Below are 19,426 nucleotides of genomic sequence, written 5' to 3' on the forward strand. Positions count from 1 at the left end.
CCTAGACCCTTCTTCAGAAATGGTCAAGGCCCGAAAAGTCAGCTTTCCTGTTCCTCTGATGCTGCCCGGCCTGCTGTGTTCATCCAGCTCCACACCGTGTTATCTCCGACTCCAGCATCGGCAGTTCTTGCTGCCTGTAATACAGGTACCTGGTTACATCCATCTCAAGAATTCATCCTCATGTGTTTCTGTATACAGCCAAAGGGTTCGCTGGTGTCAGCGGAAATCTCAGCTATTGATAAAACATGATTCCCTCAAACTGTAAATCTGGATTATTTAAAGAGAAAGGGATCTGTGGATAATAAAGTGTGAGGCTGGATGAACACAGCAGGCCAAGCGGCATCTCAGGAGCACAAAAGCTGATGTTTCGGGCCTAGACCCTTCATCAGAGAGGGGGATGGGGAGAGGGTTCTGGAATAAATAGGGAGAGAGGGGGAGGCGGACCGAAGATGGAGAGAAAAGAAGATAGGTGGAGAGGAGAGTATAGGTGGGGAGGTAGGGAGGGGATAGGGCAGTCCAGGGAAGACGGACAGGTCAAGGAGGTGGGATGAGGTTAGTAGGTAGATGGGGGTGCGGCTTGGGGTGGGAGGAAGGGATGGGTGAGAGGAACAACAGGTTAGGGAGGCAGAGATAGGCTGGGCTGGTTTTGGGATGCAGTGGGGGCTGGGGAAGAGCTGGGCTGGTTGTGTGGTGCAGTGGGGGGAGGGGACGAACTGGGCTGGTTTTAGGATGCGGTGGGGGAAGGGAAGATTTTGAAGCTGGTGAAGTCCACATTCATACCATTGGGCTGCAGGGTTCCCAAGCGGAATATGAGGTGCTGCTCCTGCAAGCTTCGGGTGGCATCATTGTGGCACTGCAGGAGGCCCATGGTGGACATGTCATCAAGAGAATGGGAGGGGGAGTGGAAATGGTTTGCGACTGGGAGGTGCAGTTGTTTATTGCGAACCGAGCGGAGGTGTTCTGCAAAGCGGTCCCCAAGCCTCCGCTTGGTTTCCCCAATGTAGAGAAAGCCACAACGGGTACAATGGATACAGTATACCACATTGGCAGATGTGCAAGTGAACCTCTGCTTAATATGGAAAGTCATCTTGGGGCCTGGGATAGGGGTGAGGGAGGAGGTGTGGGGACAAGTGTAGTATTTCCTGTGGTTGCAGGGGAAGGTGCTGGGTGTGGTGGGGTTGGAGGGCAGTGTGGAGCGAACAAAGGAGTCACGGACAGAGTGGTCTCTCCAGAAAGCAGACAAGGGTGGGGATGGATAAATGTCTTGGGTGGTGGGGTCAGATTGTAGATGGCGGAAGTGTCGGAGGATGATGCGTTGTATCCGGAGGTTGGTGGGGTGGTGTGTGAGAATGAGGGGGATCCTCTTTGGGCGGTTGTGGCGGGGGCGGGGTGTGAGGGATGTGTTGTGGGAAATGCGGGAGATGCGGTCAAGGGCGTTCTCGACCACTGTGGGGGGAAAGTTGCGGTCCTTGAAGAGCTTGGACATCTGGGATGTGTGGGAGTGGAATGCCTCATCGTGGGAGCAGATGCGGCGGAGGCGGAGGAATTGGGAATCGGGGATTGAATTTTTACAGGAGGGTAGGTTGGAGGAGGTGTATTCTAGGAAGCTGTGGGAGTCGGTGGGCTTGAAATGGACATCAGTTACAAGCTGGTTGCCTGAGATGGAGACTGAGAGGTCCAGGAAGGTGAGGGATGTGCAGGAGATGGCCCAGGTGAACTGAAGGTTGGGGTGGAAGGTGGAAGGATCTGTGGATGTTGTCTAAGGTAATGGTTCTGAAGGGGTTAATGTTCATGTTGCCTTGGCTCCAACCGTGGTACAGAGGGAACAGATGTACCTGACCCAGTTCCTTAGATGCTATTGTTATGCCTGGCCCAAAATCATTGTATTTATTGTCATCATGCAATAGATTTTCTCGTTGTCTAAGGCAGAGCCTCTCCTGTCAATAATCTAAGGGTATATCACCCAGCACCAATCACAAGGTGGTTCCCAGACAAAGCAAAGTCAGAGGAGGACAGTTGACAGTGGGCGACCTCCAACACCCCATGTGCCGAGTGCCACATACTGAGAGAGGTGGGAAGCTCCATTACGGTCACCTTCAGAAGTAGCAGAGTGGAAACAAGCTGCAGCCGGGGGCCAGCTTTATTCTGAGTTTAGCAAGTTTGGTTTTGTAACTTACACATTTCTAACATAGATCCTTTCCATTGCTCAGTCTGTGAAAGTGGACTGATTTAATTTTGGGATTATATTTTGAATGAGAACGATTTATTGTGAAGTCTGCAGCACCCACACTCTAATTGTTTTTGTTTATTTGTTCTTCCACGAGTGAGGCCAACAGTTGGTGCCCATCGCAAACTGAGGATGACCCACTGAGTGTCCTTGCTCAGCCATTTCAGTGGGCAGTTAGGAAATTACCACATTGCTGTGGGTATGGAGTCACGTGTAGGCCAGACTGAGTAAGGATGGCAGATTTCCCACCCTAAAGGACATGGGTGAAGCATGTCAGTTTTTTCTGACAATCGCTTATAGTTTCATGGTACCATCACTCAAACCATCTTTCAATTCCACATTTTGTTAGTTAAATTTAATTTCCATTTGCTCCTGGGGTGGGATTTGAACTTGACTCCAGGTCATTCACCTGGGTCTCTGGTTTACTCTGGTTTAGCTACACTGCTGTGTCCCCCAGTGCGGATATCTTCATCACTGTACCATTCACCCCACTGTTACCTACAGACCAGGCAACACTGTATTTATTCAGGAACATGACTGTGACAAGAAAGGACAGCACAGCCAATGAGAACTTGCTTTGTTATAGTCAGAGGTGAGTTGCACAGAATGGCTACGATATGTTTTGGCTGTGGGGAACTGGATATTCACAGCCAGTCAGTTTCAATTAATGAATGATGTAGTTGGAGGATTCACAAAGAGTGCTCTTATTTTCTTAAGAAGTTAAAGCAATTTGCCACAATAATTGTGTCACACCAACCTGTAGCCCAGTTTCTGTTCAGCAAGCCCTCCCGCTTTTCAATGACAAACGAGAGAGCCGTCAAACCCAGGGCCAAGAAAAACTGATGCTGTGAAGATTTTTTTAAAAAGCCCTTTGCTAGAACGCCCTTCCTGATGCTGATATCTAATACAGCCATTAGTGACAGGAGGGAATGGTCAACATCCGTCCAGAAAGGGTCACTTGATCCGAAACATTAACTCTGATTTCTCTCTCCACAGACCTGCGGAGTTTTTCCAGCAAATTCTGGTTTTGTTTCCGGTTTACAGCATCCGCGGTTCCGTCGGTTTTTATTGCTCTAAAACACTCCAAATGTACAATGCCGCAGGTGCTCGGTTTGGTGCTGTATCTTTGTCAAAGCGGTACAGGGGTGTTACCCAGTGAAATAGTGACCAGGGATGTCACAGGGGGCATTAGTGACAGTGGCATTAGGGACACAGGTTATTGGGGACGGCAGGTTACTAGGGACAGGGCCATTAGGGATGGGGATACTTCAGGGAGTATCAGTGAGAAGGGTGTGGAAGGGACTATCTGAAGGGGGTTCAGTTTCACTGACACAAACAGTTCTCTTTTAGAAACTGCAAATCCCTAAGATATCAAAAATCAGCAAATGATGAAGCAGTAGAGAAAGAAATCGTAATCGCTTCTCAAAAACAACACCCTCATTCTGATGTGAAATATTCAGAGCCTTTACAGATTCAGTCAGGCACCAGATCGGTGAAATTATGATTTGTTAATTGATTGAATTCATGCCCCATTGATTTGCTGTGAGTTTATTAAAGCAGATTACTATCAGAGTATTTGACAGTGTGTGAATATTCTGTTGTTCTATTTGAGAAAAATACCTATAAACTGGGCTTTATTAACAAGATCGATTTTATACTTCACCTTAAGATTGTCCCAGGAACAATGAATGTTGTAAAATCAGGATGTTTATTCCCACAAATTGGCTCTTCAAACTACACCAAAACAATGGAGTTATTAATAACATATTTATTTATAATCACTCATTACCACACACCCTCATGTTGAACTCTGAGCCTCAACTCCAATGTGTTTTACACTGTCCAAATAATTCACTGATTCTGCTAACATCAGAAACTAAACTTTTATGCCTCCGACAAAGATACTGTCATATTGTGTAATATACAATGCTGTGAAGGAGGAGGAAGAGGAATATCCAAGGGCTTATTTACTGAGTAGGTTTAGTCTCTCTATCAGAAATCAGAATGTGGTTAATTCTATAGCCCTCCCATGGTGCAGTGGGCTGGTGACAGTAATAATACAGAGTAATACATAGTGTCCCCGGTTGAGCTGACGGCCTGCACTGACTGTGGGTTCAAACTCCACGACTTTCCTGGACCCGCCACTGGGCTCTGTGCGCCAGGCCAAGAATGAAAGAGAGATCAAACTATCAGTAAAGACAGAATACTAACTGCCAGTAAAGACTGAGTAATAAACCCCCAGTAAGGACCAAGAAGTAATTGCCAGCAAGGACTGAGTAATAACTGCCAGTAAGGACTGAGTAATAATGACAAGCAAGGACTCAGTAATAAACACCAATAAGGACTGAGCAACAACTGCCTGTAAGGAATGAGTAATAACCACCAGTGAGGACTGAGTAATAAATGCTTGTGAGGATTCAATATTAACAGCTAATAAGGTCTGGATAATAACCGATAGAGAAGACCGAGTACTACCTGTCATGACGGACTGAGTAACAATTGCCAGTGAGGACTGAGTAATAACTGCCTGTAAGGAGTGAGTAATAACCACTAATGAGGACTGAGTAATAGCTGTTGGTCAGGACTGATACCTCCTTACCTCGGGACACCCTCCATACCTCGGGACATCCTCCTTACCTCGGGACACCCTCCTTACCTCGGGACACCCTCCTTACCTCGGGACACCCTCCTTACCTCGGGACACCCTCCATACCTCAGGACACCCTCCTTACCTCGGGACATCCTCCTTACCTCAGGACATCCTCCTTACCTCGGGACAACCTCCTTACCTCAGGACACCCTCCTTACCTCGGGACACCCTCCTTACCTCGGGACACCCTCCTTACCTCGGGACACCCTCCATACCTCAGGACACCCTCCTTACCTCGGGACACCCTCCTTACCTCGGGACACCCTCCATACCTCAGGACACCCTCCTTACCTCAGGACACCCTCCTTTCCACAGGACACCCTCCTTACCTCGGGACACCCTCCATACCTCAGGACACCCTCCTTTCCACAGGACACCCTCCTTACCTCAGGACACCCTCCTTTCCACAGGACACCCTCCTTACCTCAGGACACCTTCCTTACCTCGGGACACCCTCCATACCTCAGGACACCCTCCTTACCTCAGGACATCCTCCATACCTCAGGACATCCTCCTTACCTCGGGACACCCTCCTTACCTCGGGACACCCTCCATACCTCGGGACACCCTCCTTTCCACAGGACACCCTCCTTACCTCAGGACACCCTCCTTACCTCAGGACACCCTCCTTTCCACAGGACACCCTCCTTACCTCGGGACACCCTCCATACCTCGGGACACCCTCCTTTCCACAGGACACCCTCCTTACCTCAGGACACCCTCCTTACCTCAGGACACCCTCCATACCTCAGGACACCTTCCTTTCCACAGGACACCCTCCTTACCTCGGGACACCCTCCTTTCCACAGGACACCCTCCTTACCTCGGGACACCCTCCTTACCTCGGGACACCCTCCTTTCCACAGGACACCCTCCTTACCTCAGGACACCCTCCATACCTAGGGACACCCTCCTTTCCACAGGACACCCTCCTTACCTCAGGACACCCTCCATACCTCAGGACACCCTCCTTTCCACAGGACACCCTCCTTACCTCAGGACACCCTCCTTTCCACAGGACACCCTCCTTGCCTCAGGACACCCTCCTTTCCACAGGACACCCTCCTTACCTCAGGACACCCTCCTTACCTCGGGACACCCTCCTTACCTCGGGACACCCTCCATACCTCAGGACACCCTCCTTACCTCGGGACACCCTCCTTACCTCGGGACACCCTCCATACCTCAGGACATCTTCCTTACCTCGGGACACCCTCCTTACCTCAGGACATCCTCCTTACCTCGGGACACCCTCCTTACCTCGGGACACCCTCCTTACCTCAGGACATCTTCCTTACATCGGGACACCCTCCTTACCTCAGGACATCCTCCTTACCTCGGGACACCCTCCTTACCTCGGGACATCCTCCTTACCTCGGGACACCCTCCATACCTCGGGACACCCTCCTTACCTCGGGACACCCTCCATACCTCGGGACACCCTCCTTACCTCGGGACACCCTCCATACCTCGGGACACCCTCCTTACCTCGGGACACCCTCCATACCTCGGGACACCCTCCTTACCTCGGGACACCCTCCTTACCTCAGGACACCCTCCATACCTAGGGACACCCTCCTTACCTCGGGACACCCTCCTTACCTCAGGACACCCTCCATACCTAGGGACACCCTCCTTACCTCAGGACACCCTCCTTACCTCGGGACACCCTCCATACCTCAGGACATCCTCCTTACATCGGGACACCCTCCATACCTCAGGACACCCTCCTTACCTCGGGACACCCTCCTTACCTCAGGACACCCTCCTTACCTCGGGACACCCTCCTTACCTCAGGACACCCTCCATACCTAGGGACACCCTCCTTACCTCAGGACACCCTCCTTACCTCGGGACACCCTCCATACCTCAGGACATCCTCCTTACCTCGGGACACCCTCCTTACCTCGGGACACCCTCCATACCTCAGGACATCCTCCTTACCTCGGGACACCCTCCATACCTCAGGACACCCTCCTTACCTCGGGACACCCTCCTTACCTCAGGACACCCTCCATACCTAGGGACACCCTCCTTACCTCAGGACACCCTCCTTACCTCGGGACACCCTCCATACCTCAGGACATCCTCCTTACCTCGGGACACCCTCCTTACCTCGGGACACCCTCCTTACCTCGGGACACCCTCCATACCTCGGGACACCCTCCTTACCTCGGGACACCCTCCTTACCTCGGGACATCCTCCTTACCTCGGGACACCCTCCATACCTCGGGACACCCTCCTTACCTCGGGACACCCTCCTTACCTCGGGACACCCTCCTTTCCACAGGACACCCTCCTTACCTCAGGACACCCTCCATACCTCGGGACACCCTCCATACCTCAGGACACCCTCCATACCTCGGGACACCCTCCTTACCTCGGGACACCCTCCATACCTCGGGACACCCTCCTTACCTCGGGACACCCTCCATACCTCGGGACACCCTCCTTACCTCGGGACATCCTCCTTACCTCGGGACACCCTCCTTACCTCGGGACATCCTCCTTACCTCGGGACACCCTCCATACCTCGGGACACCCTCCTTACCTCGGGACACTCTCCTTACCTCGGGACACCCTCCTTACCTCGGGACACCCTCCTTACCTCGGGACACTCTCCTTACCTCGGGACACCCTCCTTACCTCGGGACACCCTCCTTTCCACAGGACACCCTCCTTACCTCGGGACATCCTCCTTACCTCGGGACACCCTCCTTACCTCGGGACACCCTCCTTACCTCGGGACACTCTCCTTACCTCGGGACACCCTCCATACCTCAGGACACCCTCCTTACCTCGGGACACCCTCCTTACCTCGGGACACCCTCCATACCTCAGGACATCTTCCTTACCTCGGGACACCCTCCTTACCTCAGGACATCCTCCTTACCTCGGGACACCCTCCTTACCTCGGGACACCCTCCTTACCTCAGGACATCTTCCTTACATCGGGACACCCTCCTTACCTCAGGACATCCTCCTTACCTCGGGACACCCTCCTTACCTCGGGACATCCTCCTTACCTCGGGACACCCTCCATACCTCGGGACACCCTCCTTACCTCGGGACACCCTCCATACCTCGGGACACCCTCCTTACCTCGGGACACCCTCCATACCTCGGGACACCCTCCTTACCTCGGGACACCCTCCATACCTCGGGACACCCTCCTTACCTCGGGACACCCTCCTTACCTCAGGACACCCTCCATACCTAGGGACACCCTCCTTACCTCGGGACACCCTCCTTACCTCAGGACACCCTCCATACCTAGGGACACCCTCCTTACCTCAGGACACCCTCCTTACCTCGGGACACCCTCCATACCTCAGGACATCCTCCTTACCTCGGGACACCCTCCATACCTCAGGACACCCTCCTTACCTCGGGACACCCTCCTTACCTCAGGACACCCTCCTTACCTCGGGACACCCTCCTTACCTCAGGACACCCTCCATACCTAGGGACACCCTCCTTACCTCAGGACACCCTCCTTACCTCGGGACACCCTCCATACCTCAGGACATCCTCCTTACCTCGGGACACCCTCCTTACCTCGGGACACCCTCCTTACCTCGGGACACCCTCCATACCTCAGGACATCCTCCTTACCTCGGGACACCCTCCATACCTCAGGACACCCTCCTTACCTCGGGACACCCTCCTTACCTCAGGACACCCTCCATACCTAGGGACACCCTCCTTACCTCAGGACACCCTCCTTACCTCGGGACACCCTCCATACCTCAGGACATCCTCCTTACCTCGGGACACCCTCCTTACCTCGGGACACCCTCCTTACCTCGGGACACCCTCCATACCTCGGGACACCCTCCTTACCTCGGGACACCCTCCTTACCTCAGGACATCCTCCTTACCTCGGGACACCCTCCATACCTCGGGACACCCTCCTTACCTCGGGACACCCTCCATACCTCGGGACACCCTCCTTACCTCAGGACACCCTCCATACCTCGGGACACCCTCCTTACCTCGGGACACCCTCCTTACCTCGGGACACCCTCCTTTCCACAGGACACCCTCCTTACCTCGGGACACCCTCCATACCTCGGGACACCCTCCATACCTCAGGACACCCTCCTTACCTCGGGACACCCTCCATACCTCAGGACACCCTCCTTACCTCGGGACACCCTCCATACCTCAGGACACCCTCCTTACCTCGGGACACCCTCCATACCTCAGGACACCCTCCTTACCTCGGGACATCCTCCTTACCTCAGGACACCCTCCTTACCTCGGGACACCCTCCTTACCTCGGGACACCCCCCTTACCTCGGGACACCCTCCATACCTCAGGACACCCTCCTTTCCACAGGACACCCTCCTTACCTCGGGACACCCTCCTTACCTCAGGACACCCTCCTTATCTCGGGACACCCTCCTTACCTCGGGACACCCTCCATACCTCAGGACACCCTCCTTACCTCGGGACACCCTCCTTACCTCGGGACACCCTCCATACCTCAGGACACCCTCCTTACCTCAGGACACCCTCCTTTCCACAGGACACCCTCCTTACCTCGGGACACCCTCCTTACCTCAGGACACCCTCCATACCTCAGGACACCCTCCTTTCCACAGGACAGCCTCCTTACCTCGGGACACCCTCCTTACCTCGGGACATCCTCCTTACCTCAGGACACCCTCCTTACCTCAGGACACCCTCCTTTCCACAGGACACCCTCCTTACCTCAGGACACCCTCCTTACCTCGGGACACCCTCCATACCTCAGGACACCCTCCATACCTCAGGACACCCTCCTTACCTCAGGACATCCTCCATACCTCAGGACATCCTCCTTACCTCGGGACACCCTCCTTACCTCGGGACACCCTCCATACCTCGGGACACCCTCCTTTCCACAGGACACCCTCCTTACCTCAGGACACCCTCCTTACCTCAGGACACCCTCCTTTCCACAGGACACCCTCCTTACCTCGGGACACCCTCCATACCTCGGGACACCCTCCTTTCCACAGGACACCCTCCTTACCTCAGGACACCCTCCTTACCTCAGGACACCCTCCATACCTCAGGACACCTTCCTTTCCACAGGACACCCTCCTTACCTCGGGACACCCTCCTTTCCACAGGACACCCTCCTTACCTCGGGACACCCTCCTTACCTCGGGACACCCTCCATACCTCAGGACACCCTCCTTTCCACAGGACACCCTCCTTACCTCAGGACACCCTCCATACCTAGGGACACCCTCCTTTCCACAGGACACCCTCCTTACCTCAGGACACCCTCCATACCTCAGGACACCCTCCTTTCCACAGGACACCCTCCTTACCTCAGGACACCCTCCTTTCCACAGGACACCCTCCTTGCCTCAGGACACCCTCCTTTCCACAGGACACCCTCCTTACCTCAGGACACCCTCCTTACCTCGGGACACCCTCCTTACCTCAGGACACCCTCCATACCTAGGGACACCCTCCTTACCTCAGGACATCCTCCTTACCTCGGGACACCCTCCTTACCACAGGACACCCTCCTTACCTCGGGACAACCTCCTTTCCACAGGACACCCTCCATACCTCGGGACACCCTCCTTACCACAGGACACCCTCCTTACCTCGGGACAACCTCCTTTCCACAGGACACCCTCCATACCTCGGGACACCCTCCTTACCACAGGACACCCTCCTTACCTCGGGACAACCTCCTTTCCACAGGACACCCTCCATACCTCGGGACACCCTCCTTACCTCGGGACACTCTCCTTACCTCGGGACACCCTCCTTACCTCGGGACACCCTCCTTACCTCGGGACACTCTCCTTACCTCGGGACACCCTCCTTACCTCGGGACACCCTCCATACCTCGGGACACCCTCCATACCTCGGGACACCCTCCTTACCTCGGGACACCCTCCATACCTCGGGACACCCTCCTTACCTCGGGACACCCTCCATACCTCGGGACACCCTCCTTACCTCGGGACACCCTCCTTTCCACAGGACACCCTCCTTACCTCGGGACACCCTCCATACCTCAGGACACCCTCCTTACCTCGGGACACTCTCCTTACCTCGGGACACCCTCCTTACCTCGGGACACCCTCCTTACCTCGGGACATCCTCCTTACCTCGGGACACCCTCCATACCTCGGGACACCCTCCTTACCTCGGGACACTCTCCTTACCTCGGGACACCCTCCTTACCTCGGGACACCCTCCTTACCTCGGGACACTCTCCTTACCTCGGGACACCCTCCTTACCTCGGGACACCCTCCTTTCCACAGGACACCCTCCTTACCTCGGGACATCCTCCTTACCTCGGGACACCCTCCTTACCTCGGGACACTCTCCTTACCTCGGGACACCCTCCATACCTCAGGACACCCTCCTTACCTCGGGACACCCTCCTTACCTCGGGACACCCTCCTTACCTCGGGACACCCTCCATACCTCAGGACATCTTCCTTACCTCGGGACACCCTCCTTACCTCAGGACATCCTCCTTACCTCGGGACACCCTCCTTACCTCGGGACACCCTCCTTACCTCAGGACATCTTCCTTACATCGGGACACCCTCCTTACCTCAGGACCTCCTCCTTACCTCGGGACACCCTCCTTACCTCGGGACATCCTCCTTACCTCGGGACACCCTCCATACCTCGGGACACCCTCCTTACCTCGGGACACCCTCCATACCTCGGGACACCCTCCTTACCTCGGGACACCCTCCATACCTCGGGACACCCTCCTTACCTCGGGACACCCTCCATACCTCGGGACACCCTCCTTACCTCGGGACACCCTCCTTACCTCAGGACACCCTCCATACCTAGGGACACCCTCCTTACCTCGGGACACCCTCCTTACCTCAGGACACCCTCCATACCTAGGGACACCCTCCTTACCTCAGGACACCCTCCTTACCTCGGGACACCCTCCATACCTCAGGACATCCTCCTTACCTCGGGACACCCTCCATACCTCAGGACACCCTCCTTACCTCGGGACACCCTCCTTACCTCAGGACACCCTCCTTACCTCGGGACACCCTCCTTACCTCAGGACACCCTCCATACCTAGGGACACCCTCCTTACCTCAGGACACCCTCCTTACCTCGGGACTCCCTCCATACCTCAGGACATCCTCCTTACCTCGGGACACCCTCCTTACCTCGGGACACCCTCCTTACCTCGGGACACCCTCCATACCTCAGGACATCCTCCTTACCTCGGGACACCCTCCATACCTCAGGACACCCTCCTTACCTCGGGACACCCTCCTTACCTCAGGACACCCTCCTTACCTCGGGACACCCTCCTTACCTCGGGACACCCTCCTTTCCACAGGACACCCTCCTTACCTCAGGACACCCTCCATACCTCGGGACACCCTCCATACCTCAGGACACCCTCCATACCTCGGGACACCCTCCTTACCTCGGGACACCCTCCATACCTCGGGACACCCTCCTTACCTCAGGACATCCTCCTTACCTCGGGACACCCTCCTTACCTCGGGACATCCTCCTTACCTCGGGACACCCTCCATACCTCGGGACACCCTCCTTACCTCGGGACACTCTCCTTACCTCGGGACACCCTCCTTACCTCGGGACACCCTCCTTACCTCGGGACACTCTCCTTACCTCGGGACACCCTCCTTACCTCGGGACACCCTCCTTTCCACAGGACACCCTCCTTACCTCGGGACATCCTCCTTACCTCGGGACACCCTCCTTACCTCGGGACACCCTCCTTTCCACAGGACACCCTCCTTACCTCAGGACACCCTCCATACCTCGGGACACCCTCCATACCTCAGGACACCCTCCATACCTCGGGACACCCTCCTTACCTCGGGACACCCTCCATACCTCGGGACACCCTCCTTACCTCGGGACATCCTCCTTACCTCGGGACACCCTCCTTACCTCGGGACATCCTCCTTACCTCGGGACACCCTCCATACCTCGGGACACCCTCCTTACCTCGGGACACTCTCCTTACCTCGGGACACCCTCCTTACCTCGGGACACCCTCCTTACCTCGGGACACTCTCCTTACCTCGGGACACCCTCCTTACCTCGGGACACCCTCCTTTCCACAGGACACCCTCCTTACCTCGGGACATCCTCCTTACCTCGGGACACCCTCCTTACCTCGGGACACCCTCCTTACCTCGGGACACTCTCCTTACCTCGGGACACCCTCCATACCTCAGGACACCCTCCTTACCTTGGGACAACCTCCTTACCTCGGGACACCCTCCATACCTCAGGACATCTTCCTTACCTCGGGACACCCTCCTTACCTCAGGACATCCTCCTTACCTCGGGACACCCTCCTTACCTCGGGACACCCTCCTTACCTCGGGACACCCTCCTTACCTCAGGACATCTTCCTTACATCGGGACACCCTCCTTACCTCAGGACATCCTCCTTACCTCGGGACACCCTCCTTACCTCGGGACATCCTCCTTACCTCGGGACACCCTCCATACCTCGGGACACCCTCCTTACCTCGGGACACCCTCCATACCTCGGGACACCCTCCTTACCTCGGGACACCCTCCATACCTCGGGACACCCTCCTTACCTCGGGACACCCTCCATACCTCGGGACACCCTCCTTACCTCGGGACACCCTCCATACCTAGGGACACCCTCCTTACCTCGGGACACCCTCCTTACCTCAGGACACCCTCCATACCTAGGGACACCCTCCTTACCTCAGGACACCCTCCTTACCTCGGGACACCCTCCATACCTCAGGACATCCTCCTTACCTCGGGACACCCTCCATACCTCAGGACACCCTCCTTACCTCGGGACACCCTCCTTACCTCAGGACACCCTCCTTACCTCGGGACACCCTCCTTACCTCAGGACACCCTCCATACCTAGGGACACCCTCCTTACCTCAGGACACCCTCCTTACCTCGGGACACCCTCCATACCTCAGGACACCCTCCTTACCTCGGGACACCCTCCTTACCTCGGGACACCCTCCATACCTCAGGACATCCTCCTTACCTCGGGACACCCTCCATACCTCAGGACACCCTCCTTACCTCGGGACACCCTCCTTACCTCAGGACACCCTCCATACCTAGGGACACCCTCCTTACCTCAGGACACCCTCCTTACCTCGGGACACGCTCCATACCTCAGGACATCCTCCTTACCTCGGGACACCCTCCTTACCTCGGGACACCCTCCTTACCTCGGGACACCCTCCATACCTCGGGACACCCTCCTTACCTCGGGACACCCTCCTTACCTCAGGACATCCTCCTTACCTCGGGACACCCTCCATACCTCGGGACACCCTCCTTACCTCGGGACACCCTCCTTACCTCGGGACACCCTCCTTTCCACAGGACACCCTCCTTACCTCAGGACACCCTCCATACCTCGGGACACCCTCCATACCTCAGGACACCCTCCATACCTCGGGACACCCTCCTTACCTCGGGACACCCTCCATACCTCGGGACACCCTCCTTACCTCAGGACACCCTCCATACCTCGGGACACCCTCCTTACCTCGGGACACCCTCCTTACCTCGGGACACCCTCCTTTCCACAGGACACCCTCCTTACCTCGGGACACCCTCCTTACCTCGGGACACCCTCCATACCTCAGGACACCCTCCTTACCTCGGGACACCCTCCTTACCTCGGGACACCCTCCATACCTCGGGACACCCTCCATACCTCAGGACACCCTCCTTACCTCGGGACACCCTCCATACCTCAGGACACCCTCCTTACCTCGGGACACCCTCCATACCTCAGGACACCCTCCTTACCTCGGGACACCCTCCATACCTCAGGACACCCTCCTTACCTCGGGACATCCTCCTTACCTCAGGACACCCTCCTTACCTCCGGACACCCTCCTTACCTCGGGACACCCTCCTTACCTCGGGACACCCTCCATACCTCAGGAGACCCTCCTTTCCACAGGACACCCTCCTTACCTCGGGACACCCTCCTTACCTCGGGACACCCTCCATACCTCAGGACACCCTCCTTACCTCGGGACACCCTCCTTACCTCGGGACACCCTCCATACCTCAGGACACCCTCCTTACCTCAGGACACCCTCCTTTCCACAGGACACCCTCCTTACCTCGGGACACCCTCCTTACCTCAGGACACCCTCCATACCTCAGGACACCCTCCTTTCCACAGGACAGCCTCCTTACCTCGGGACACCCTCCTTACCTCGGGACATCCTCCTTACCTCAGGACACCCTCCTTACCTCAGGACACCCTCCTTTCCACAGGACACCCTCCTTACCTCAGGACACCCTCCTTACCTCGGGACACCCTCCATACCTCAGGACACCCTCCATACCTCAGGACACCCTCCTTACCTCAGGACATCCTCCATACCTCAGGACATCCTCCTTACCTCGGGACACCCTCCTTACCTCGGGACACCCTCCATACCTCGGGACACCCTCCTTTCCACAGGACACCCTCCTTACCTCAGGACACCCTCCTTACCTCAGGACACCCTCCTTTCCACAGGACACCCTCCTTACCTCGGGACACCCTCCATACCTCGGGACACCCTCCTTTCCACAGGACACCCTCCTTACCTCAGGACACCCTCCTTACCTCAGGACACCCTCCATACCTCAGGACACCTTCCTTTCCACAGGACACCCTCCTTACCTCGGGACACCCTCCTTTCCACAGGACACCCTCCTTACCTCGGGACACCCTCCTTACCTCGGGACACCCTCCATACCTCAGGACACCCTCCTTTCCACAGGACACCCTCCTTACCTCAGGACACCCTCCATACCTAGGGACACCCTCCTTTCCACAGGACACCCTCCTTACCTCAGGACACCCTCCATACCTCAGGACACCCTCCTTTCCACAGGACACCCTCCTTACCTCAGGACACCCTCCTTTCCACAGGACACCCTCCTTGCCTCAGGACACCCTCCTTTCCACAGGACACCCTCCTTACCTCAGGACACCCTCCTTACCTCGGGACACCCTCCTTACCTCAGGACACCCTCCATACCTAGGGACACCCTCCTTACCTCAGGACATCCTCCTTACCTCGGGACACCCTCCTTTCCACAGGACACCCTCCTTACCTCAGGACATCCTCCTTACCTCGGGACAACCTCCTTACCTTGGGACATCCTCCTTACCTCGGGACACCCTCCTTACCTCGGGACATCTTCCTTACCTCGGGACACCCTCCTTACCTCAGGACACACTCCTTGTCTCGGGACACCCTCCTTACCTCAGGACATCCTCCTTACCTCGGGACACCCTCCTTGCCTCAGGACACCCTCCTTTCCACAGGACACCCTCCTTACCTCGGGACACCCTCCATACCTCAGGACACCCTCCTTTCCACAGGACACCCTCCTTACCTCGGGACACCCTCCATACCTCAGGACACCCTCCATACCTCAGGACACCCTCCTTTCCACAGGACACCCTCCTTGCCTCAGGACACCCTTCTTTCCACAGGACACCCTCCTTACCTCGGGACACCCTCCATACCTCAGGACACCCTCCTTTCCACAGGACTCCCTCCTTACCTCGGGACACCCTCCATACCTCAGGACACCCTCCATACCTCAGGACACCCTCCATACCTCAGGACACCCTCCTTTCCACAGGACACCCTCCTTACCTCGGGACACCCTCCTTTCCACAGGACACCCTCCATACCTAGGGACACCCTCCTTACCTCAGGACACCCTCCATACCTAGGGACATCCTCCTTACCTCAGGACATCCTCCTTACCTCGGGACACCCTCCTTACCTCAGGACATCCTCCTTACCTCGGGACAACCTCCTTACCTTGGGACATCCTCCTTACCTCGGGACACCCTCCTTACCTCGGGACATCTTCCTTACCTCGGGACACCCTCCTTACCTCAGGACACACTCCTTGTCTCGGGACACCCTCCTTACCTCAGGACATCCTCCTTACCTCGGGACACCCTCCTTGCCTCAGGACACCCTCCTTTCCACAGGACACCCTCCTTACCTCGGGACACCCTCCTTTCCACAGGACACCCTCCTTACCTCGGGACACCCTCCTTACCTCAGGACACCTTCCTTTCCACAGGACACCCTCCTTACCTCAGGACATCCTCCTTACCTCAGGACACCTTCCATACCTAGGGACACCCTCCTTACCTCAGGACATCCTCCTTACCTCAGGACATCCTCCTTACCTCGGGACACCCTCCTTACCTCAGGACATCCTCCTTACCTCGGGACAACCTCCTTACCTTGGGACATCCCCCTTACCTCGGGACACCCTCCTTACCTCGGGACATCCTCCTTACCTCGGGACACCCTCCTTACCTCAGGACACCCTCCTTTCCACAGGACACCCTCCTTACCTCGGGACACCCTCCTTTCCACAGGACACCCTCCTTACCTCGGGACACCCTCCTTACCTCAGGACATCCTCCTTTCCACAGGACACCCTCCTTACCTCAGGACACCCTCCTTTCCACAGGTCACCCTCCTTACCTCGGGACACCCTCCTTACCTCAGGACACCCTCCTTTCCACAGGACACCCTCCTTACCTCGGGACACCCTCCTTACCTCGGTACATCCTCCTTTCCACAGGACACCCTCCTTACCTCAGGACACCCTCCTTTCCACAGGTCACCCTCCTTACCTCGGGACACCCTCCTTACCTCGGGACAACCTCCTTACCTCAGGACACACTCCTTACCTCGGAACATCCTCCTTACCTCGGGACACACTTGTTACCTCGGGACACTCTCCTTACCTCGGGACACCGTACTTACCTCTGGACATCCTCCTTGTCTCAGGACACCCTCCTTACCTCGGGACATCCTCCTTACCTCGGGACAGCCTCCTTACCTCGGGACACTCTCCTTACCTCGGGACAGCCTCCTTACCTCGGGACACCCTCCTTACCTCGGGACAGCCTCCTTACCTCGGGACACTCTCCTTACCTCGGGACAGCCTCCTTACCTCGGAACACCCTCCTTACCTCGGGGTGCCCTGTTGACCTCGGGACACCATGTGGTAGGAACAGGGGCAAGTGAGAAAGTGAGATTTCATGTTACTGTGATTGGTGCTCGCAATGAGAAATAAAAGGACAGTATCCAGTGAGAAGACAATACTGACCTGCAAACATCGCAGGCTCGTGACCAAAGTGCCAGCTGGAAGTGAGCAGCATCGAGCTCTACCTGCGGCTGCGCCAAAGGTTGCAGGAAAGGATGAACGGATTCAACCGCAAGATACTCCCAATCCCGTGTGAAATTGATGGCTATGGAAATCCATTGCAAGGATTCAATGCGCAGAGAGACAGGTTTTTAATTGGGAAGGGGAATGGAGGGTTATGGAGAAAAGGCAAGCAAGTGGAGGTGAGGATGATCAGATCAGCCACAATCTCCACAAATGGTGTTACAGACTCAATGGGCAAACTGGCCGACTCCTGTCCCTGTGTCTGATGATCTAAAATGTAAAACTAGCAATTCGGGGACCTGAGCATCATCAATCAGTGATAGCTCATACTTAATTATATTGTGTCCAAGGCTCGCTTCGGTCTTCGTTAAATAATAGCAACTATTTCAATGACGAATCATGTTCGTTACCTTCAGTGGAGGAGAGAAGAGGTATGAAGCCTTTCCCAGGACCTCCTTAACAAACCTCTGTGGTAAAAGGTCCGGCAGATGATGTAAAGTGTGCCATCATACCAGGTACTGAAAGTTGTGATAACTTAATGATGGTTTTTTCAAAAAGTACCTCGAAAGCTTCCTGCAGCTTTCGTTTGATGGTGAATGCAATTTCCTGGTCTAAGAGTAAATCAGCACATCGACATATTAATTCTATTTCACTACAACTGCTTTCACAAACAGAAGTACAAAACTATGAAACTAATAGACACATTTCGTCTTTTAATCAAACAACACTTTTGTATAACTTGCATTTCGATAGTGCCTTGAACAGACTGAAACATCTCAAGCCTTTGGTCAGGGACTGTAGCAAATTCAATCTGACACCAAGAGACACAAGGTGACCAAAAGTTGGGTTGAAGAGAAAGAGAGAGAGAGACAGAGATGCAGAGGTTTAAGGAGGGAACTCCTGAACACAGGGCCCCGAGCAGCTCAGGGAAGTACAACAGCCCAGAAATGGAGAAACACACAGTTTGGAGGTTTGTCAGGCTGAGGAGATCACAGAATTGGGAAGTCCCTGATACCCAATTCATTGGCAACCACTCCTTTTGCTGTCTTGGTCCTTAAGCTCCAGAACTAACTCCGTCCCAACCCCTTAAACCTCCCCATCTCTTTCTTCCCATTGAAGACACTTGTTAAATCCACCTGGCACCGGACCTGAAACGTTAACTCTGATTTTCCCTCACATTTGCTGCCAGACCTGCTGAGCTTTTCCAGCAACTTGTGCTTTTGTTCCTGATTTACAGCATCCACAGTTCTTTCAGTTTTTGCTGTAGAACCGTAAGACCATAAGACATAGGAGTGGAAGTAAGACCATTCGGCCCATCAAGTCCACTCCGC

General features: G+C 55.4%; 1 protein-coding gene across 1 annotated transcript in view; it reads right to left on the reverse strand.

The window, feature by feature from the left end:
- The window catches only part of abch1 (ATP-binding cassette, sub-family H, member 1), a 75,881-nt gene that overhangs the window by 22,175 nt on the left and 34,280 nt on the right, over window positions 1-19,426 (reverse strand). The window contains 5 exon segments of the mRNA XM_059648810.1: window positions 2,990-3,072; window positions 3,270-3,351; window positions 3,891-3,961; window positions 18,506-18,562; window positions 18,657-18,706. Coding sequence (XP_059504793.1) covers window positions 2,990-3,072; window positions 3,270-3,351; window positions 3,891-3,961; window positions 18,506-18,562; window positions 18,657-18,706 — 343 coding nt within the window.

The sequence above is a fragment of the Stegostoma tigrinum genome, chromosome 9 (assembly GCF_030684315.1).
Source record: "Stegostoma tigrinum isolate sSteTig4 chromosome 9, sSteTig4.hap1, whole genome shotgun sequence".
NCBI classification, from domain to species: domain Eukaryota; kingdom Metazoa; phylum Chordata; class Chondrichthyes; order Orectolobiformes; family Stegostomatidae; genus Stegostoma; species Stegostoma tigrinum.